Below are 23,977 nucleotides of genomic sequence, written 5' to 3'. Positions count from 1 at the left end.
ATAATTTGCCAGAGGTGCACTCTGTTGTCCTATCATTTAATTTAAATTTTCCAATGTCAAATTTAAATTATTGGATGTCAATAATTTTAAATTATTATTCTGCTCAATAGAAGCAGGTTTGGTTGCCAAGTTTTTGGCAGAAATGTCAAAATAAAATTCTAGCACAACAGCTATCCGTCTTTTATAAAATCTAGGGAGATAGTAATTATCCCCTGTCAAATAAAAATTCATACTAAACGAGTTAGTATCAATCAAATGAAATTTATTATTATTGCACATTGCAGTGTGCAAAGTCATATTTAACTTATATCTAATATCATTCTCTTCGACTGGCAAACTTTTACTATAGGGGAATGTAAACATTACAATTTCCTTTAAATTAAGTTTTAACAAAGTATCCAAGTAATGTAATAAATGCTTTTTGTTCACATTTCCCCTATTTCCTATAAAGATAACTAAGCTTGTATTATTCTTTAATTCAGTATTACATACATTATGCATAATCTCATGGAAAGATGCATTAGGCATACAATTATTTAATACTGATCGTCCCGAGAGAGAACTTAGTAAACTTCCCATGTCCTTACCAATTTCATCGCAGTATATCATTACATTATCATTACTGTATTTAAGGGAACTGTTGTTTACATTTAATGAACTCGAGCTGACACACAGTGATGACTGAGGTTTTATTTTTGTAGAAGATGGAGGTGAAAGCCCACACCCCGGCTGTGACTCGCTGGCACATTTGCAACCACATGACAAAAAATCACTTTCCAACAGTTGCAAACGGGCAGCATTAAACTTATTTAATTCTAAGAGGTCGGTCAGAGCCTGAGAGTGCCTCTCGACCAAAGCCTGAGCTTTCTCATACATGCAGGTCATCATCTGCAGTGAGGATTCTAAATTTGTTATTTCGGAATTTAGTGTCTGTGTTTCAGCTTCATATTTTAATCTATTGTTTTCTAATTCAATTGTACATGTATTAAGCTCTTGTAGTAAGTGCAACCTCTTCTTTGTGGTTGGCACAGTTTTAAGGAATTTCTTTTGAGTATTTAACAAAGTTTGGGTTTTATGTATATATCTATTGATTTTTACATATTTTTTTAACTTGTTTTTGCTGCATCGAGTAATCCCCTTCGTAGAGGCAGAATATATTGTATCATTGCCTGTTAAATCTATGACACTTATGTTGTTGGGATTACTAGAAGCAGCAGTAACAGAACCATAAGCCTTGCGGTACCATACCAAGCTTGCAGTACCCATAAGCTTTGCAGTTTTTTAAGTGTGTTTTAAATAAAATATACAATATTTTCTTAAACTACTACCGGATCGGAACGCGACCTCTACTAAGAAGATCTCTACTGTTTTTATTTGCTAATGTGCGTAAAATAATAGGGATTCAAACATGATTAATATGGAATACATTAATAATAATCTTTTAACACTTGCGAATAATGTTAATCAGTAATTAAACTGCTTATCTACAAAAATACTATTTTACGATAAAAAATATAAACCGACCCGATCAAAATTGAAATTGATCAATTTAAATTAGTTGCCGTCGGGAAATAATTTACGGGAACTTCCCGCTAATTTAATAAGAAACGGAAGTGACGTTTTTCAGGTATGATGTTTGAATAATCGTTCAGTAACTTGGTGTGATATTTTGTATATAGTTTTCATATATTTTTCAATGTTACTTTTAATAATATGAAGTAAAACGGTAAATTTATTAATAATATTACCACTAAAATTTAATTTAGGAATAGATTGTAGAATAAAGACAGTTTTAGTATCAACAAATCAATAAATAAAGAAGTGACATTTAAATGACATTCGTAATTAAACACTGCGGATTTCTCGACGATTGTGATGAGAGGATTGATTGTTGATATAAAAGAATAATTTGTAAACAAGCCGTTACAGTTCCCGTATGACAGTTTTAATGTTTATATTTTTATAAATGCAATATTATAGTATAAGAAATAGTTGTGCAGTATTCCTCGTACACGTTTTTCATGATTTACAAATAATATTTTAGGTTATGGAAACGAATACGGATTTCACTAAAAACGGTGAGTTGGAATAGGAATAATATATTTTTAATTATCCACTTCCGGTTACAAATGCATTCCTTGCATTCGGACAATATAATTAAAATTTTCCTGTTGTGTTATGCCTCTCTATTCAACACTTTCGCCAATTGTTTTTCTACTATTTAATTATACACTTAATAATTATTCTTGTTATATATCCTAAGTTTCCATATTTTAATGATCTACACACACTAACACTTACGCATATATCAGAATCCTATAATAAAAATAATTGATTTAAGTATCTGCCTAGCCAGTGGCGAGGTATAGTCCGCGTAAAACTGCTAGTCCGCTCTGAATATAGAAATGAATCGTGTCGCCATAGCAAATTGTATGACTACACCTGCTCGCAACTACTTCAGAGCGGACTAGCAGTTTTGTGTGTACTATACCACCACCACACCTATTTCTAGCATACAACAATTGTATTTTGTCTAACTTATAAAGAAAAAAAATAGTTATTAATATGCAATAGACATAATTCTATTTGTTCTTAATATGAGTATCATCATCAACACATTTCTGTCCCACTGCTGGGCATGGGTCTCCTCTCTGAATGAGAAAGATTAGGCCATAGTCCACCGCACAAGTGCGTATTGGTAGACTTCACATACCTTAGAGTTTTTTTTAATACGCTTTTATTAGCTTCAGACGTATGTATGTTGGTATGTTAGTATGTAACGGAATCTTTGAATATGATTTTAACCCCCTTCAAAACGTCGGATTAACTTGAAATTTGGCATACTTATTAAGGACCGATGACAATTCAATATTTTGACCTGACCTGACCTGACTTGACCTGACCTGACCTGACCTGACCTGACCTCAACTTCGACGCGTCCGTTGTTAATAGCATCATGAAGCGGTGTCTCATCATCCTTATTCATTCAGCACTTCAACATCTGCACCTTCCTTTAACAAGATTTCCACTATTTCATTGTTCCCATTTCTTGCTGCCAAATGTAAAGGCATATATGATTTCAGCTCATCGTCATAGTCACAACTTATATTATTAACTCGAGCTGTAAAATTAATTAAACTACTAACAGTTTTAAAATCTCTGCAGGCAGCAGCAACACAACGAGAAGAAATTCTAGAATTATTTTTGATATTAACATCATCCTGCTGGAATATTAAATCGATGATTGGACGACGTCCTTTTGAAATGGCTAGATGTAAAGCAGTTGACCGTTTTTCTCTTGAGTATTGCCATCAGCGCCTGTTTTTAAAAGATGCTCTATCATCCTTTTTCCGTGATTACTTTTATCCAAGATAGAGGACCTGGGATATGGTATAAATTATAAAAGAAAGCAGTTAGCATTGGCAATTCGGATGTCATTCAACAACTCCTCTGGGATTTTCACGTTAACAATAAAAATAAACACCAATGTAAAACACCACTTCATACAGCTGTGTTAAACAATGACCCAATATTCATTTTTGCACTGCTAAGCAAAGGTGCTGATGCTGATTCGAAAGATAAACTTGATAATACGCTACGTAATAATCGTTAAAATAATCGCTAAAATAATCACTAAAAAATGAAAAATAAATAATAGTTAAAAAAAACTAAAAAATACGCTTTTATAAAAAATTCGACCAAAAAATGAAAAATAAATAATTGTTTAAAAAAACTAAAAAAATACACTTTTTATAGAAAATCCAACTAAAAAATAGAAAATGATATTTTTAAAATTTGAATTAAGAATAGTGTAAATAAGATAAAAATATTTTTTATTGTAAAAAAAGCGTGGGGTGCTTTTTAAGATATTATCAAAATGATGATCCTTCTACTCAATATCTATCAATAAAATATTTATAACTATTGACACCATGCACCCCACGCTTTTTTTACAATAAAAAATATTTTTATCTTATTTACACTATTCTTAATACAAATTTAAAAAATATCATTTTCTATTTTTAGTTGGATTTTCTATAAAAAGTGATTTTTTTTAGTTTTTTTAAACTATTATTTATGTTTCATTTTTTGGTCGAATTTTTTATAAAAGTGTATTTTTTAGTTTTTTTTAACTATTATTTATTTAATCAATCTCTCAGGTATGCAGGTTTCCTCAAAATGTTTTCCTTCACCTTTGTAGCAAATGATAATTAATTTTTAATACGCACATAAATTCGAAAAATCAGAGGTGCATGCCTGGGATTTGAACATCAACCCCTTGACCGAGAGGCAGGGTTTCTTAACCACTAGGCTATCACTGCCTTTGTATATAATATGAGTGAGGATCCTAGAAGTAATTAAATACATTGTATATTAAGGATCCATCGTTGTATTTATACAACAAAGATGTCCTTTTATGAGCCAATTTTGTCTTATCAATGGTGCTTTTATAGTGTTCTAAGAATTATATTGCTCACCATTACCAAATCTTTTTTTTTTTTTTTATAATATAAGAGTAGCAGACGAGCATGCAGTCCACCTGATGGTAAGTGGCTACTGCCGCCCATGGACATCTGTAATCAACCCCAGATTTTTGAGATAGGATTAGATATTCCCACCTGAGGTCGGCTACAGATGCGCCGCTACCCCTGAGGACTAAGCTGGAACGCCTCGGAAAAGTCTGACTCCCTTTCCACACCCTTCAAATCGGAACACGGCAGCGCCTAATACTGCTGTTATTAGGTAGAAAAAGGTGTGGCGGTGGTGCTGCCGGAGTCGAACCACAAAGGGTTCTACCACCTTCAAAAATCAAAAATCTACTTGTATCACACCTTTTCCTGCCTAATAGTAATGTTAAGTGTTGCTGTGTTCTGGTTTGAAGTGTGGTAAGGGAGACATACTTATTCAAGTGTTCCAAGTCTTTACGGGCAGTAAGGATTCTTGTATCTGTGTATAACCTCAGGTTAAGTTCATCATCATCATCAACCCATTACTGTCCCACTGCTGGGCACGGGTCTCCTCTCAGAATGAGAAGGATGACCATAGTACACCGCGCTGGCCAAGTGCGTATTGGTAGACTCCACATACCTTTGAGATTTTTTTTTTATAAATCTCTCAGGTATGCAGGTATCCTCACAATATTTTTCTTCACTGTTTAAATGTGATAGTTATTTGCAAGTGATAATTAATTTCTAATACTTACATTATGCAGGTAAAGTTACGTATATGCAGGTTATCTGTGGTTAATTATTCATCAAGTCGAAGTTCGTGTGATTTTGGAGCCATTTTGGAGATTAGCCGGAGTAAACAGATAGACAAACAGATGGAGTTTTAAGTATATTCCGCGTAAAACTGCTAGTCCGCTCTGAATATAGAAATGAATCGTGTCGCCATAGCAAATTGTATGACACCTGCTCGCAACAACTTCAGAGCGGACTAGCAGTTTGGCGCGGACTATACCATATATACATAGAAAAAAAATGATAGTAGATTAATTTAATATTATAAACACAAGCATAAAATTAAATTTATTCTTCTTTTCAGACACCTTTGATGAGTTGGTGAGTGTAGTTTTCAGTGTGTTGCTTTTGTTACAAAACACTCATTTTTTATGTTATGTTAATAACATTTCAGATTAAATTATACTAGATATTTGGGGCTTGATAATAGTAGACATAGAGACATAGATAATAGTAGAGGTATAGAGAAATAGAGGAATAATGTTCAAATTCAAATCTCATTTATTCAAAATTGATTCATATAGAACAATTAAATTGAGAACCTCACATTTTTTTAAATTAAAGCCATATTTTTCTATCAATCAAATACAGGCATAGCTTTTTGTGGGGCAGGCAATCATACGAAACACATTTTATATCACGGCGTGCGTAAATTGACGTTTTACGCACGCTTCGCGTGCGCAAAACCCCCATTTCCGACCCCGTAATATAAAATTTTATACAACACGCGGACGAAAAATGTTTTTCTGACTCGTGTGATTGCAGTCCTCGCCTGCGGCTCGGCCTGCAAACTCACACTTGTCAGAAAAAAATTTTTCGTCCTCGTATTGTAATGTACTATTTTATGAAGCAACATTATAATAAATCAAAATTAGCATGATAAATTATTAAATTTAAAATTTCTCACTTTTCATGTAGCATTTTCTATAAGAGAACCTAATTTTTTCACCGACTGACCATAGATTAGTAAAGATTACTCACTCCTAACAAGAAAATGTACCCAGTTTTGAGAATTGAAATAGTTGCGTAAAAAAGTTTTGCCACGTCTCCGTGCTAAAATGCCCCTAAAATATTTGAAATAATTATTTATTTATTACGTAAATTACGTAATTATTACGTAAATTAGTTATTTATTCGTAAATTTTCTCTAAAAATGATTTTATTTGTCAAGGATTCAAAAAAAGAACTTACTAAAATAAGCCATTTGTGGCTTCATTCAATTTCAAGGCGGCGAAGTATCTTTACTAATCTATGCGACTGACCTAAAATGTATCTTAAATAGTCAGATCTCATTTATATCTACAGATTTATTTTTATTAACACGCTTTTATCAGCTTGAGTTGTATGTATGTATGTATGGGGTGCTTTTCGAAAACTGATAAGTGGAGCACCCCACGCTTTTTCAACAATTATACTATTTACTGTTCCTTAATTGATTCCTAGATTGAAAATTATTATCTACTTTTACTTGATTTTATCATAAAAGCGTGTTTTTTACTATTTTTGAACTATATTTATTGAAGTATTTATTTCTTGCATATTGTGTAGAATATGTAATTTTATATGGCCATCATTGCCTAATTAATATGTACTGCCTGACTATAGTGAATAATGATTTTCGCGGGTATGCTTGTATGTATGTATGTATCTATGTATATATGTACGTCTCATTGACACGCCCTGATACATCAAATGGCTTGACGGATTTTATATTCGTCACATTTAATAGGCCTATTTTGACACTTGCCATCCCAATGTCATTAATGTCTTAAACTAACTTTTTAGTAGGCAGAATACGACCACGTGACGGTTAGAGCTTGCAGCTTCAAAGCATTCGGAAGAAACCATAATCGATTAACTTTTAAATAATCGAAACTTAGAATTAGCAATAACTAATTATTTATCCCTTTTTCATTATAACAACAATAATATAATCAAAACTTTGTTTCTTAGTGATTGATAAAACGAAAAAAAATACACTTTACGACCGATGCTTTATTTAATCTTCTAAAAATGATTATTTTTTAAATTTACACTACAATTTATTTTCTTTTCTCCCTTTTATTGAATATTTAGATGATTTAGAAAAATGTAGAATAAATATTCTGTTTACAAAATATTAAGTACGATGTATGGTTTAATCGATTTGTCGTAAAAATCGGTTTCTTTGGTTATCGATTTGTATGTTTAGAGCCTAGCGATGGCGTGTGTCGAAATGGACGTATTAAAATGTGACGACTATAATAATATAATATAAATGAGGTGCGTTGAAATCATCTAAATTGTGGCAGTAATTTAGACTTTATTTTAAGCAATCAGGTTTTATTTATTTTCCATAATTCTCTAGTTATTAATTATTGTCTAGTTAAGTAATTATAATGCATAAAATTCGTGTTATGGCTTGTTTCAGAGCACTATAGTTAGTTCATCTACGGATTCAATAATGCCGAGTAGGAATATGCCGCCGAAACGAACCGCCCCTAGAAGAATAGGTAGGACTATCCTAGTTCTGCCATACCCGTTATTTATAATCGATCTGGACTTTTACCTAAAAATAAATCGAAATTTAATAACGTCCTGTTTTATAATTTTTTCAAATTATTTTGTTGGTTAGCATTTAAGATTTCTTTAATAAATAATTGCTTTTCAAACATTTTTGTTACTTTTCGGTTTTCCTAATATTTAACACTAGCTGACCCGACAAACTTTGTACCGCCTCAAAATCTATTTATCAAATATATTTCATATAAAATATAGCCTATGTTACTCGTGGATAATGTAGCTTTCGAATGGTAAAAGAATTTTTAAAATCGGTCCAGTAGTTTTTGAGCCCATTCGTTACAACCAAACAAACAAAGTTTTCCTCTTTATAATGTTAGTGTAGATATGCGTGCGCAAGATTTTCATGTTCTAAAAATACACTATAATATGTTTTCCCAAGCTATTCTATCTATTTATTATCTTTTATCTCTTTTATTTGAAAAAAAAATATGACTATTTATTGGCGTTATTCAAATTTGTTTTTTTTTTTATATATGAAAAAAAAATATATGTATATAATTTTTTCTTATTTTTTATAATCATGTGTATAATTATAAAATAAACTTATAAGTAATTAAAAAAATATTATACTAATTGGCTGTGTATTGTTAGTATTGAAATGTAAATTGTATGATACTTAAATAAAAGCTATAAGTAAAAAAAAATAAACAATTGGCTGTTCAGATAAAACACCTTTGCTATGTATAAAATTAAATGAAACATATTTTTTCCATAATGAGGGTAGTCAGAAAAATCTTATTGAAATGTCATAGATTTTATTCCGGCTTGTGTTTTCTTTTGCATAAAATTTGATACAAATTGAAAGTTATTTAAAAATAAATAAATTATTTAAAAAATATAAATTATATGTGTGTTTGTGTTTTTAATATCTTTCAATTGTTTACAAATGTGCGAGTTGACACAATCGGAATTGAGGTTACGTGAAGGTAGGGTTAGAGGAACAGTGGATTCCGGCGGCACCACCACACCTATTTCTAATAACAGCAGTGTTAAGCGGTGCTGTGTTCTGGTTTGAAGTGTGGTAAGGGAGACATACTTTTCCGAGGCATTCCAGCTTAGTCCTCAGGGGTAGCGGCGCACTGTAGCCGATTTCAGGTAACTAATGTTATCTGAGGTTGATTACAGATGTCCATAGGCAGCAGCTACTTACTATATAGACTGCATGTTCCTCCTGAGGTCGCAGATACGATGCTAGCCCTAAGGTTTAAGTTGAAACGCCTCGGATTAGTATGTCTCCCTTACCACACACTTCAAACCAGAACACAGCAGCGCTACACTGCTGTTATAACAGACAGGTATGGCAGTGGTGCGTCCGGAGTCGAACCACAAAGGGTTCTACCACCTTTGACACAGCTCCATATGGCATCGACCACGTAACTTCAAAAAGGTTGCATGGTTTAGTTAAGAAAATAATTAATATTATGATTGTTTTGTAGATGGACCATCCCCGGCGAAAAGACCAGCGCCATCTATACATCTCGATGCGGGATTCAAATGGAATTTGCAAGTATGTTATCTTTACATTTGTATTACATATGATTATTACTGGTGCCCGCGGCTTCGCCCGCATTTTAATGAAATAATATGACATACATAAAACGGAAATTTTGTACTTGCATTGGAATGACAGTGGTGCCATCTGTCGAAAATTGGTCTTACCAAGTCCCAAACCCTCGTGGGCTCTTGGACAACAACTTTGCTAAAGATCATCACTTGATCAAATGAATAGTTTCCGATTCTATAACTACTTACGAATTAAAAATTAATTAAAAATACCTTTTCCCACGGACTAAATTGTGAATCTTAATCATTCTCAAGTCCCCTTGAACACACACAACAAATTTCATCAAAATCAGTCCAGTCGTTTAGGAGGAGTTCAGTGACACACACACATAAGAAATATATATATAAAGATTAGGGCCGTCTTAAGGAATTCTGGAGCCCTTGGGCACACAAGAATGCCTTAATAGTAAAAGTAATTATTAAAATAAAATAGATAATTATAGTAATTAGAAATGAGAACTGTAATTTTTATCTATGTCATCATCATGAACTCATTACTGTGCCACTGCTGGGCACGGGTCTCGTGTCAGTCCACCGCGCAGGCCAAGTGCGAAATGGTAGACTTTTTAGATATTATGTGTAGTCATAGATTGGTAAAGATTACTCACTCCTAACAAGAAAATGTACCCAGTTTTGAGAATTGAAATAGTTGCGTAAAAAAGTTTTGCCAAGTCTCCGTGCTAAAAAGTCCCTGAAATATTTGAAATAATTATTTATTTATTATGTTAATTACGCAGTATTAGTTATTTATTCGTAAATTTTCTCTAAAAATGTTTTTATTTGTTAAGAATTCAAAAAAGAACTTACTAATAAGCCGTTTGTGGCTTCATTCAATTTCAAGGCGGCGAAGTATCTTTACTAATCTATGTGTGTTGTGCAAATGTTTCTCTTCGGGGTCTTTGGGAGCCCTACGTGGCTGGGCCCTAGGTGCGGGTCCCTTGTGTCCATAGGGTAAAATTTGGGTAATTATACAGTTTGGCTACTTTTCCGAAAATCAATGCAATATTTTTTTTAGCATGCGTGGCTTCAATTAGTCACCATTGATGATATTCCGTCGGGGGAGGCTAGCATTTCCTATTGAATTGGTTAGGTTAGCTTGGAACATATAAGACAATATAAAACTAAGCGAGCAGCGAGCGGGTGGGTTCAATCCAGACCTTACCTTTATTCATGATCACGTTTATACAATTTTATATTATATTAATATAGACTTTAGTATGTCATCACTAAAAAGGGTGAAAAAAATGCAATATCAGCCTCCCCAAACGTAATATCAATGGTGACTAATTGAAACCACCCATGCTAAAAAAAATTATCGCATTGATTTTCGGAAAAGTAGCCAAACTGTATAATTACCAAAATTTGTATTGGTTATTGTATAAATCAATGTTTTCAGGCGCTCGCGAACGCAGCAGACGCGGTGGAGAATGGAGGAAAGTCACCAGTTTCAGCGCTCAATGAGCTGGGCGTGCGAGTCACATATACAGTGGTCCGGCAAGGCGGCCCGGCACACTGTCCTAGCTTCACCGTGGCTGTACACGTAAGTAAATAAAAGCATAGCTTATAGCGCATGAGGCTAGAATATAGCGTGCTATTTAATATAGCGTGCTACATTTTATAAAGTGCTATATTTTTATAAATTTTAAAGTGCTTTCTTTGTAGCGTGTTATATTTTATAGCGCGCTATTTTTACGTAACGATGCTAGAATATAGGTCTTTAATTTGTAGGTTTTTATCATTTATAGCGCGCTATTTTTATGGGATGACGCTAGAATATAGTGCTTTAATTTGTAGCGTGTTATATTTCATAGCGCGCTATTTTTATGCGATAGCGCTAGAATATAGCGCTTTAATTTGTAGCGTGTTATATTTCATAGTGCGCTATTTCTATGCGATGCGCTAGAATATAGTGCTCTTATTTGTAGCGTGTTATATTTTATAGCGCGCTGTTTCTTACATTTTGGCGAGCTAATTGACCTTTGACCTTTGAGCTTGACAATGGAAGTGGATATTTGAATGACTATGTATGTAAGGGATGATCGACATGAAACTATTTTGAAACGAATTTATAGGGAGTGGCTAACATATTCAAAAAACCCTATTGAAAATGTGTCGGGCACAACATAGGGAAGTTACAAACGTAGGGAGGTAACTAAGTAGGTTATAAAGATATGGAGTACGGTGGCAAGTCACCAGTTTCAGCGCTCAATGAGCTGGGCGTGCGAGTCACATACACGGTGGTCCAGCAAGGCGGCCCCGCTCACTGTCGTAGCTTCACCGTGGCTGTGCACGTGAGTTATAGCGTATAGCGCTAGAATATAGCGTGCTATTTATTATAACGTGTTATATTTTATAGCGCGGTAGATTAACCAACAAATTCTTCAATTGTATGACTTATGTATGTTTCTAAAGAATTATACATAAATCATTTGTTATGTATAATCCTTAAGGATTAGTATGCCAATGTATGGAAAAATACGTATTTTCTTCAAAATTTTCCTTTTCCTTTAATTTGTCACATAACATTACTTCCCAGAATTTGATCCTTATAAGCGACACTATCAGATAGTGGAATAATATAGAGGGTGCATTTTTTTTTCAAAATGAACTCGTTCGATTCCCGGCTAGGGAAAAAGTTAATTTAAAAAAGTAATGATGCAGTTTTAGTTTTTATCAATATCGGCCTCGTAACTCCTTTCATCATTTTTCGTTAACCCTTATAGTTTCGGATTTGGCCCTGAAGGCCCGTTTTAAAAATTCACCCTGTATTTAAATAAGTACATTTCTTCAAAATAATTTAACGTGTATACAATCACTATTTCAACTAAAACTATTGCAATAAACACTGACATTTTATAAAAACACTAACATCTTATAAAGAAAATAAATGAGCCAAATCGCTGACCCGAGGAGGTGTACCCAAGATACTAGCAGTACCTCGCTCAATTGACAATATGGTATACGAAAATATATTATATAGCACGCTATCTTAACAAATATTTGCTGGCTCTTCCGAGCTATTTTCGAGTTGTAACTCACGTTTGACCCTGACAACTTAATCCCTTAAGGAAATAGGTACATCCCTAAAGAGTTCCTCCACCAGGTAGCAGACATGACGTTCGAAGGTCGAGGTCACAGTAAGCGGGACGCGAGAGCAGCGGCGGCGAAGAGCTGCCTCTCAGCCCTCCTAGCGAGAGCCGGGAGGGTCCTCCCAGCTCCACCAATGCACCAGGACTTCACTAGTGACGAGCTGGCTAGGAGTCCACGTGAGTACCTTAATAATGTTATTTAAGTTAGGATAAAACTACTTCGCAACAATCCGCTACCAATATGTAGGATGGTATAGTCCGCGTAATACTGCTAGTCCGCTCTGAACATAGAAATGAATCGCGTCGCCATAGCAAATTGTTTTTTTTTATAATATAGGAGTAGCAGACGAGCATACAGTCCACCTGATGGTAAGTGGCTACTGCCGCCCATGGACATCTGTAATCAACACCAGATAGGATTAGATATTCCCACCTAAGGTCGGCCACAGATGCGCCGCTACCCCTGAGGACTAAGCTGGAACGCCTCGGAAAAGTCTGTCTCCCTTACCACACCCTTCAAACCGGAACACAGCAGCGCCTAACACTGCTGTTATTAGGTAGAAATAGGTGTGGCGGTGGTGCCGCCGGAGTCCAACCACAAAGGGTTCTACCACCTTCAAAATAACCACCTTAATAATGTTAATTAAGTTAGGATTAAAATTACTTCGCAACAATCTGCTAAAGTCCGCGTAAAACTGCTAGTCCGCTCTGAATATAATCAACAACAACAACAACATATTATTATTATTTATTTGTACACCAAATATAAGCAACATATAAGTTATATAATGCGTCGGGATGCAGCAGCCAGGATACAGAAAGACCGAATTACTTAAGTATATGTATTTAATCAAAACAGAATATTACATGTTTTGGATTAAATCTAACCTAAATTATAACTAACTATCCTAAGTGACTTGCTGGGGCAATGTTAGCGCCCAGAGTGAATTCCCACGTTCGGGACTATACGGTGGAAACGGAGCGGTGGTGCGGCGTCAGCGTTCCCACGGCACAGCGGCGGTGCAGGATCGGATGTCTTCTTCATAATTTTGTATAAGGCGAATTCCTAACTATGGTGATTAAGGCCAATATATAACATATAAAACAATACATGAGACAGTATACAAATAGGCGGTCTTATCAATCAATCAATATAATCAATGAATGAAAGAAATGAATCGCGTCGCCATAGCAAACTGTATGACTACACCTGCTCGCAACAACTTCAGAGCGGACTAGCAGTTTGGCGATAACTATATCCTTAAGTTTGTCATTTATCATTACTTTAATTTGATCCTTATAAGCGGTACTATTAGATAGTGGAATAATATAGAGGGTGTATTTTTTTTTCAAAATGAACTCGTTCGATTCCTGGTTAGGGGAATGATATTTAAAAAAAACTAATGATAAAGTTTTAGTTTTTATCAAAATCAGCCTCGTTACTGAGAATTTTTCGCTAATCCTTATAGTTCGGATTTGGCTGTGAAGGCCTTTTTGAAAAATTGACCCTGTATATGCACCCGTGCCCAGCAGTGGGACAGTAATGGGTTGATGATGGTGATGATGATGAATATTTATAAGTTACTAGTTTTTGCCCGCGGCTTCGCCCGCGTTTAAAAGAAAATAATATAACATACTAACATACATAAAACTGAAAATTCGTACCTTCAACTTTGCTAAAGATCATCACTTGATCAAATACATATGTTTACGATTAAATCCTTACTAATATCCATTAAAATAATCGATTTTTTGGTCCTAAAGATCGATTCTCCGATTAATAGATCTTAGATCGCCATCCCTAGTTCCCGTGGGATTTCCGGGATAAAAACTATCCTATGTCCTTTCTCGGGTCTCAGACTGTCTTTGTACAAAATTTCATTAAAATGGGTTCAGTGGTTTAGGCGTAAAGTAGAGACAACCAGACAGACAGACAGAGTTACTTTCGGATTTATAATATTAGTAAAGGCCTTATTAGACCACCCAATTTTGAGGGACCCTAACCCTAACTAAGAGTGGTGTAATAAGACTTAGGGAGTTAGTGTCCCTATTTAGGGCGATCGGATCATCCCGATCTGCCTAGCTCCCTAACTAGGGTACACGCCCACCCTGGATGCAGGGTCCTTCATATCGGGTTGTGTAATAAGCGTTTAAGGGGTAAGGATTTTTTACATTCTTATTTTGTATGTTACAGCTTCAGAATTTCAATGCGTCGAGCCAAAGGTGAAGAATACAAAAACTGTAGTGGGTGAGTTTCGTGTAATTTTTATAATTAAAAAACCATTAGCCTCTATTAGGGCTATTTTTATTATAATATAGGAATAGCAGACGAGCATGCAGTCCACCTGATGGTAAGTGGCGACTGCCCATGGACATCTGTAATCAATTCCAGATAAGAGTCCACGAGACAAATTTGCAACATTGTAGTTTTATTACGTCTCAATTTATAATGTTTTTGCGATTAGACAAAGCGTGTAGAAAATTTGAAAAATGCTTATCCTGTGACTAAAGTACTAAAGATATTTGATTGAAAATTTGTTTGGAGGCTTGGGAGATGGATGTTCATGTGGTTAAATTTATTGTCGTACTAGTTTTTACCCGCGGCTTCGCCCGCGCTTAAAAGAAAATATATAATAACATACTAACATAGGCACATGAAGAAAAGACAACCAGACAGACAGACAGACAGACAGACAGACAGACAGATAGACAGAGTTACTTTCGGATTTATAATATCAAGTAAGGAGTAAGGATGAAACTATCCATCCTGTATATTATACTAGCTGACCCGGCAAACTTTGTACCGCCTCAAAATCTATTTATCAAATATATTTCATATAAAATATAGCCTATGTTACTCGTGGATAATGTAGCTTTCTAATGGCGTAAGAATTTTTAAAATCGGTCCAGTAGTTTTTGAGCCTATTCATTACAATCAAACAAACTAAAGTTTTCCTCTTTATTACCACGCTTTTATTAGCTTGAATTGTATGTATGTATGTATGTAACGGAATCTTTGAACTCGATTTTTACCCACTTCTAACGGTCCAATTAATTTAAAATTTTAAACAATTATCAGGAACCGATGACAATACACGATTTTAATAATTTTATCCCGTTCTCCTCATCAGGATCGCCAGGAATCAGGATTAACGATTTTCCTCGTGCAATTTTAGCGTGGTTTTTAGTTTTTAAACTATAATTATAATATTAATATAGATTGAAAGCATCGGCATCTAAAAAATATGATTTGTTCCAGTGGTACCCCCAACCCCTACAACTATGGTGTTCGGAGCAAGCGCTCCCGCCCCAGCACACAAGAGCCCCATCAACACCCTGTACGAAAACTACCCCGGGCTCTCCTTCCTATGCACCTTCGGGGATGGGTCCCCGTTAGAGTCGGCTCAGCGTAAGGAATGCTTTGTGTTCTAGTTTAGTCTATGTGGTGTGTTTGTGATTAAGTTTAGTCTGGTTTTAAAGGTGGTAGAATTCTTTGTAGCTCGATTCTGGCGGCACCACCTATTTCTGTTTAGCAGTGTAGCGCTGCTGTTCTGGTTGGAAGGGTGTGGTAAGGGAGGCATACTTTTCCGAGGCGTTCCAGCTTAGTCCTCAGGGGTAGCGGCACATGTATGACCGAACTCAGATAGGAATCTAATCCTATCTGGTGTTGATTACAGAAGTCCATAGGCGGCAGTAGGTAAATGAATATTCTTTATTGCACACTTCAGTAGATCGTGACAATAATACACAATTATTATTGTCATGATAATGTCCGTTGCCACTTACCACAAAAAAGTAGTGTTACTTTTTAGATTTTGAACAACCTTTATATAAATACCTCTTATAATCTTTGAGGTAAATTATTATTTCATTGAATTTTAAGACATCCTGTATATAATGTATTTTTTTTTCCACAGCGCCCCTACAACTCAATCACAGTATGAGGTTCAAGGTAGTGTGTTACATCAAGGACCAGAAGTTTGAGGGTTATGGTGAGTAACACTAAAATGTCGGTTACAGTATTGTGGTTTGGTTGCGGTTGTGGTTCGACTCCGGCGGCACCACCGCCACACCTATTTCTGTTATAACAGTAGTGTAGCGCTGCTGTGTTCTGGTTTGAACGGTGTGGTAAGGGAGACAGACTTTTCCGAGGCGTTCCAGCTTAGTCCTCAGGGGTAGCGGCGCATCTGTGGCCGACCTCAGGTAGGAATATCTAATCCTATCTGGGGTTGATTACAGATGTCCATGGGCGCCAGTAGCCACTTACCATCAGGTGGACTGCATGCTCGTCTGCTACTCCTATATTATAAAAAAGTGAGATTTTGGATTTGATTTTGGTTTCACGGTAATGGCTGTCCCACTGTCACGTCTATTTCTAATATAATAATAGAAAGATATATATTTATAATAGTAGTGTATGGATTCAAAGGGTGTGGTAAGATATGCTTATAAGAGCTTGCTAAGGTGATCAACTATTTGAAGCAGTTTGCGTTTTATTTTAGTTAATTTTATCAAAATAATTTAAATAATAATAATGATTTAAATTAGGTATAATCGTAATCAGTATTTTGTGGGTTCGACCCCTAGGGGTTCGTGTAGCTAAAATAAAAATAAAAGAATATAAATGTAAAAAACTTTTTATTACGTTTTTTTATAATTATTTATTTTGCACAATAAATAATAAAATGTACGATTATAATATTGATAACATATACATTATAGAAATAGCGGATAGTAGGAAGGCGCTTATTTACATACACTAATATAATAAAAGTTGTATTGATACATACAGGGTCAAGCAAGAAGCTAGCGAAGTTGGCGGCAGCACATGCGGCGTTGGGACAACTTGCGGAAAGAACGCCGCAACCGCACGCGGCGCCGGCGCTACCGCAACCGCTTGCGGATCATGTAGCTAAGTTAGTACCACGGGACTTACGATACAACACGATATCCCGCAATGTAACACGTATCCCACGATACAATACGATACGCCACACTAAAACGTCATACTCCACGGTAAACATGATTCACCACGCTACTCCACGCTACAACGCCATACGCCAAACTATACCTCGCTTCGACATCATACCCACACTACCCCACGATACAACATGATACCCACACTACCCCACGCTACAACATCATACCCACACTAACCCAACAATACAACATCATGCAAAACGTTAGGCCACACTACCCCACGCTACAACATCATACCCACACTACCCCACGACACAACATCATGCAAAACGTTAGGCCACACTACCCCACGCTACAACATCATACCCACACTACCCCACGACACAACATCATGCAAAACGTTAGGCCACACTACACCACGCTACAACATCATGCAAATCGTTAGGCCACACTACCCCACGCTACAACATCATACCCACACTACCCCACGATACAACATGATACCCACACTACCCCACGCTACAACATCATACCCACACTAACCCAACAATACAACATCATGCAAAACGTTAGGCCACACTACCCCACGCTACAACATCATACCCACACTACCCCACGACACAACATCATGCAAAACGTTAGGCCACACTACCCCACGACACAACATCATGCAAAACGTTAGGCCACACTACCCCACGCTACAACATCATACCCACACTACCCCACGACACAACATCATGCAAAACGTTAGGCCACACTACCCCACGACACAACATCATGTAAAACGTTAGGCCACACTACCCCACGATACAACATCATACCCACACTACCCTACGCTACAACATCATACCCACACTAACCCACGATACAACATCATGCAAAACGTTAGGCCACACTACCCCACGACACAACATCATGCAAAACGTTAGGCCACACTACCCCACGATACAACATCATACCCACACTACCCCACGCTACAACATCATACCCACACTACCCCACGATACAATATCATGCAAAACGTTAGGCCACACTACCCCACGCTACAACATCATACCCACACTACCCCACGCTACAACATCATGCAAATCGTTAGGCCACACTACCCCACGCTACAACATCATACCCACACTACCCCACGACACAACATCATGCAAAACGTTAGGCCACACTACCCCACGATACAACATCATACCCACACTAACCCACGATACAACATCATGCAAAACGTTAGGCCACACTACCCCACGACACAACATCATACCCACACTAACCCACGATACAACATCATGCAAAACGTTAGGCCACACTACCCCACGACACAACATCATGCAAAACGTTAGGCCACACTACCCCACGATACAACATCATACCCACACTACCCCACGGTACAACATCATACCCACACTACCCCACGATACAACATCATACCCACACTATTCCACGATACAACATCATACCCACACTACCCCACGATACAACATCATGCCACACTACCCCACGCTACAACATCATACCCACACTACCCCACGACACAACATCATGCAAAACGTTAGGCCACACTACCCCACGATACAACATCATACCCACACTACCCTACGCTACAACATCATACCCACACTAACCCACGATACAACATCATGCAAAACGTTAGGCCACACTACCCCACGACACAACATCATGCAAAACGTTAGGCCACACTACCCCACGATACAACATCATACCCACACTACCCCACGCTACAACATCATACCCACACTACCCCACGATACAATATCATGCAAAACGTTAGGCCACCCTACCCCACGCTACAACATGATACCCACACTACCCCACGCTACAACATCATACCCACACTACCCCACGATACAACATCATACCCACACTATTCCACGATACAACATCATACCCACACTACCCCACGCTACAACATCATACCCACACTACTCCACGCTACAACATCATGCAAATCGTTAGGCCACACTACCCCACGCTACAACATCATACCCACACTACCCCACGACACAACATCATGCAAATCGTTAGGCCACACTACCCCACGCTACAACATCATACCCACACTACCCCACGACACAACATCATGCAAAACGTTAGGCCACACTACCCCACGATACAACATGATACCCACACTACCCCACGACACAACATCATACCCACACTACCCCACGACACAACATCATACCCACACTACCCCACGCTACAACATCATACCCACACTACCCCACGCTACAACATCATACCCACACTACCCCACGCTACAACATCATACCCACACTACCCCACGACACAACATCATACCCACACTACCCCACGCTACAACATCATACCCACACTACCCCACGCTACAACATCATACCCACACTACCCCACGATACAACATCATGCAAAACGTTAGGCCACACTACCCCACGCTACAACATGATACCCCACACTAAAACATACAACCATCATACATCATACGCCACACAACTCCACGCTACAACACGCTATCTCACGATGCTACTGTAAAGGGAAGAGCCACATCATATGACGTCATTCGCTTCGAATCGATTATATTATACTATATTACGGTGTATAATAATACAAGTTACGCGCAGTCTCAAAATTACGTACTATAATATTTCAAAACATTACTAAAATATTTTTTTAACTATATTGTTACAGATTAGTAAATGAAAAGTTCAACGAGTTAATGAAAGACGACATAGTGCACTCAAAACGCAAAGTGCTCGCCGGCATAGTGATCGTTACGAACAACCAGACGAACAACGCTAAGGTAAGTTATACTTGTAGGACTTTTATCTTTTAGTCATGTAAAAATATAGTGTTTCTTCCACACGTTTGGCATTTGCAGCGAACTGCAAAACTACAAATCCACAAATGTGTGGACGCGTCGCGAGCGTGGCGGCAAATTCCCTTTGATTCGCTGAAAAACTGACACTATTGACTCGGCTACAAGTGGCAAACCTACACAAACTAAGTCAAACGCTCTATCCATACGCTTGAATTTGTAACGGTTTGTTTGTCTATCATATCATCATATCTTAGTTTCAATTACAAAAGTCCATTGGCATATTAAACGGGCATGCTGATTTGAAGGTGGTAGAACCCTCCGTGGTTCGACTCCTGCGGCACCACTGTCACACCTGTTTCTGACTAATAACAGCAGTGTTTAGCGCTGCTGTGTTCTGGATTGAAGGGTGTGGTAAGGGAGACATTTTGACTGGAAACTGTTAGGCATCTAATTTTATCTGAAATTGATTACAGATGTCCATGGGCGGCAATAGCCACTTACCATCAGGTGGACTGCATGCTCGTTGACTACTTTTACATTATAAAAAAGCATTTCAAAGTCCTCTGCATGTTTAAGTAAATAACTCAGTGCTAGAACTCTCAATTTCAGTTGTCCATGGCATAATAGACGAGCATGCAGTCCACTTGATAGCAATAGAGTTATTATGACTGTACTGCATGTTTATCTAAGCTACATTGTTTCAGGTGATAGCTGTAACTACAGGCACGAAGTGTGTATCAGGAGAACACATGTCGGTGCGGGGGAGGGCGTTGAATGATTGTCACGCTGAGGTGAGTAGGTCCCACTGTCCCACTGCTGGGCACGGACTTTAGCCTAATATAACATAATTAGCACTAAGAGATGATTTTTCGAAATGCGTCCTTTAGGGGGTTATCTAGGGTAATATGTATTTTCTGCAAAGTTAGCACTTTCCTTTAGTTTGTCATATATCATTCCATCATTCCAGAATTTGATCCTTATATGCGACGCTATCCGACAATGGAAAAATACAGGGTGTGTTTTTTTTTTTCAATATGAACTTGTTCGATTCCCGGCTAGAGAAAAATATATTTTAAGAAACTAATGATGCGATTTTAGTTTTTATCAAAATCGGCCTCGTAACTCCTTTCAGCATTTTTCGCTTATCCTTATGGTTCGAATTTGGCCCTGAAGGCCTATTTGATAAATTCACCCTGTATAGTGACCTTTGCCTAATATAACATAGACAAGTACTAAGAGACGATTTTTAGAAATTCGTCCCCTTAAGGGGTTTAGTAGGGTAAGAGATTTAATGACGGCCGACGTATTTAATGATAAATTAAACGCCTTCCTTTTAAAATATTATTTTAGTTCGGTTGTAATTTAATTTTGTTTTATTTTATTTTAAATGTATTTTTTTTTGTGCTTGTTTGTAATTTATGTATTTTATGTTTATCTTAAGTTTATTTGTGTTACTATTGCGTTTGTGAGGCATTGGCGCAAGCTGTAATCTCGCAAACTGTATTAAATAAATAAGTAAATAAATAAATAAGAGATATGTATAGTAATAATAGTGTTGTTGTAAATAAAAAAATGTAATCTTTGTAGGTAGCTGCGAGGCGGTGCTTACAACGACATCTCTACGCTGAATTATATAAATACGCCAATTCGCCAAGTGAGTATATCACAATTTATAATAATATGAATCTAAATGAATCTTCATCATCAACTCATTACTGTCCCACTGCTGGGCACGGGTCTCCTCTAAGAATGAGAAGGATTAGACCATAGTCCACCGCGCTGGACAAGTGCGGATTGGTAGACTTCACATACCTTACAAAATATATTTTTTAAATATTTCTCAGGTATGCAAGTTTCCTCACGACTTTGTCGTTCACCGTTTAAGCAAGTGATGATTAATATGTAATACGCACATAACTTTGAAAAATCAGAGGTGTCAGATATTTGAACCTGGGACTCCTCAATCAAGAGACCGAGTTTCTTAACCACTAGGCTATCACTGCTTGAAAATGAAGGTGGTTTTGAAGGTGGTAGAACCCTTTGTGGTTCGACTCCGGCGGCACCACCGCCACACCTATTTCTACCTAATAACAGCAGCGTTAGGCGATGCTGTGTTCGGGTTGTAAGGGTGTGGTAAGGGAGACAAACTTTTCCGAGGCGTTCCAGCTTAGTCCTCAGGGGTAGCGGCGCATCTGTGGCCGACCTCAGGTAGGAATATCTAATCCTATCTGGAGTTGATTACAGATGTCATCATCAGATGGACTGCATGCTCGTCTGCTACTCCTATATTATAAAAAAAAATAAAGCATTTGCAATGATGCAAATGAATATGCTCCCTCGTAAAGTGACATATTGCTCTCAGATCCAACGCTGCCTATCCCCGACTCGGATCTAGAGCCGGTGACGGGCGGCGGTTACCAGCTGCGTCCGGACCGCCGCGTTTTTCTCTACGTCAGCACCGCGCCGTGTGGAGACGGCCGTATTTTCAGCCCGCATGAACAGAACGAACCAGAGCCGGACAAACATCCGAACAGGTTGGTGGTTTTTAGTCGTTTATGTACTCACTCGCTCTCATTCACTCACTCGCCTATTCTCGTATTCTCTGTCACCCATTTACTCATTCAACTCACTCTCTTATCCTTCTCTTTCTGAAACACACAATCAATCACTCACATATCACTACTCGCAGTGAGCAACACAAAAAATGCTCACCTTTTTAGGACTAATATTACACTAAAAAAAAGACCCCTAAGGGCCTAAACAGTTGCAAATATGAAGTACGTGTTTAAAGAAATGTAACTTTAATTTCCGAAATGTGTAAATTATGTATGACGTGAAAATATGGAATAAGAAATTATTTTTGAAAATTGATCCCCAAAGGGGCTCAAGCTAGATAAATGCAAATATGTAACAAATAAAACATTATTTCTTTGAAAAAATTGTACCCAGACTAGCCCGTGGTCAGCTGAGGACGAAGATAGAGTCCGGCGAGGGCACGATTCCGGTGAAAAACAGCGGCCTTATACAAACGTGGGACGGTGTTCTACAGGTGAGATTATTTTTTTTACTTAATACCTTTGAAATTTTTATTCAATGATTTCTGTGGTCTGTTTTCTTCCGTTTATTGTTTCTTTTTGTATTAAAAGTATATTTCTTCTAGCGTGTTAGGGAAAAATTGATGAGAGTGATTTTTTACGAAATCGACATCTCAAATCTCTTCCTTTGCCACTTGACAGTCTTGTTTTTCTAATCTTTATTCTGTTGACTCTTAGTCTCCTCTCTAAAGAGTAATATTATTCGATGTCGATTTGTGTTGTGTATCATTTTATACCAATCATGTCATGTCTCTCCCGCACCGTTTTCGCTCCATCTCGTTTTCCCTATCTCACTCTTCTCTGTCTCTCTTATTTATTTCATTTTTTCTTCCACCACTCCGCTTTCACCTTATATCGTTGTCTCTATCCAATTTCACTCTTCTCTGTCTCTCTCTTTAGAAATATTGTCTTTCTTTCTACTACCGCTGTTAACTGATGATATTTCTCACACAGGGCGAACGTCTCCTAACGATGTCGTGCTCGGACAAGGTGGCGCGGTGGTGTGTCGTGGGGTTACAGGGGGCGCTGCTGTCGCGGCTGCTGCGCCCGGTGTACCCGCACGCGCTGGTGCTCGGCTCGCTGCTGCACCCGCACCACATGTACAGGTGAGGCGCGGTGTGTTCTGGTGGGTGTGGAGCGAGCGTTCCGAATGGAATGCCTTGTGTCTGAATGTATTAGAGATAAAGGTCTCTT

At 37.4% G+C, this 23,977-nt stretch overlaps 1 protein-coding gene across 5 annotated transcripts in view; it reads left to right on the top strand.

The window, feature by feature from the left end:
• Window positions 1-1,838: 1,838 nt before the first annotated feature.
• Window positions 1,839-23,977, top strand: part of Adar (Adenosine deaminase acting on RNA) — a 59,087-nt gene continuing 36,948 nt past the window's right edge. Inside the window, exons 1-16 of one of the 5 annotated variants that reach the window (XM_073085085.1) lie at window positions 1,839-2,078; window positions 5,545-5,561; window positions 7,651-7,732; window positions 9,239-9,309; window positions 10,762-10,905; window positions 12,469-12,631; window positions 14,649-14,702; window positions 15,714-15,863; window positions 16,372-16,446; window positions 17,247-17,370; window positions 20,060-20,171; window positions 20,894-20,980; window positions 21,777-21,843; window positions 22,552-22,723; window positions 23,139-23,238; window positions 23,738-23,889. In XM_073085085.1, coding sequence (XP_072941186.1) covers window positions 2,048-2,078; window positions 5,545-5,561; window positions 7,651-7,732; window positions 9,239-9,309; window positions 10,762-10,905; window positions 12,469-12,631; window positions 14,649-14,702; window positions 15,714-15,863; window positions 16,372-16,446; window positions 17,247-17,370; window positions 20,060-20,171; window positions 20,894-20,980; window positions 21,777-21,843; window positions 22,552-22,723; window positions 23,139-23,238; window positions 23,738-23,889 — 1,601 coding nt within the window. In that variant the 5' untranslated portion in view covers window positions 1,839-2,047. Of the gene's footprint in view, window positions 2,079-5,544; window positions 5,562-7,483; window positions 7,503-7,650; window positions 7,733-8,552; window positions 8,729-9,238; window positions 9,310-10,761; window positions 10,906-12,468; window positions 12,632-14,648; window positions 14,703-15,713; window positions 15,864-16,371; window positions 16,447-17,246; window positions 17,371-20,059; window positions 20,172-20,893; window positions 20,981-21,776; window positions 21,844-22,551; window positions 22,724-23,138; window positions 23,239-23,737; window positions 23,890-23,977 lie in introns of those variants that run through there. The other 4 variants (XM_073085086.1, XM_073085087.1, XM_073085089.1 and 1 more) reach the window with 4 other exon arrangements.

The sequence above is a fragment of the Epargyreus clarus genome, unplaced genomic scaffold (genome assembly GCF_041222505.1).
Source record: "Epargyreus clarus isolate Ecla_fem2 unplaced genomic scaffold, WU_Ecla_fem_2.2 ptg000022l, whole genome shotgun sequence".
Taxonomy (NCBI): Eukaryota; Metazoa; Arthropoda; class Insecta; order Lepidoptera; family Hesperiidae; genus Epargyreus; species Epargyreus clarus.
This window is presented reverse-complemented; position numbering and strand designations above follow the sequence as displayed.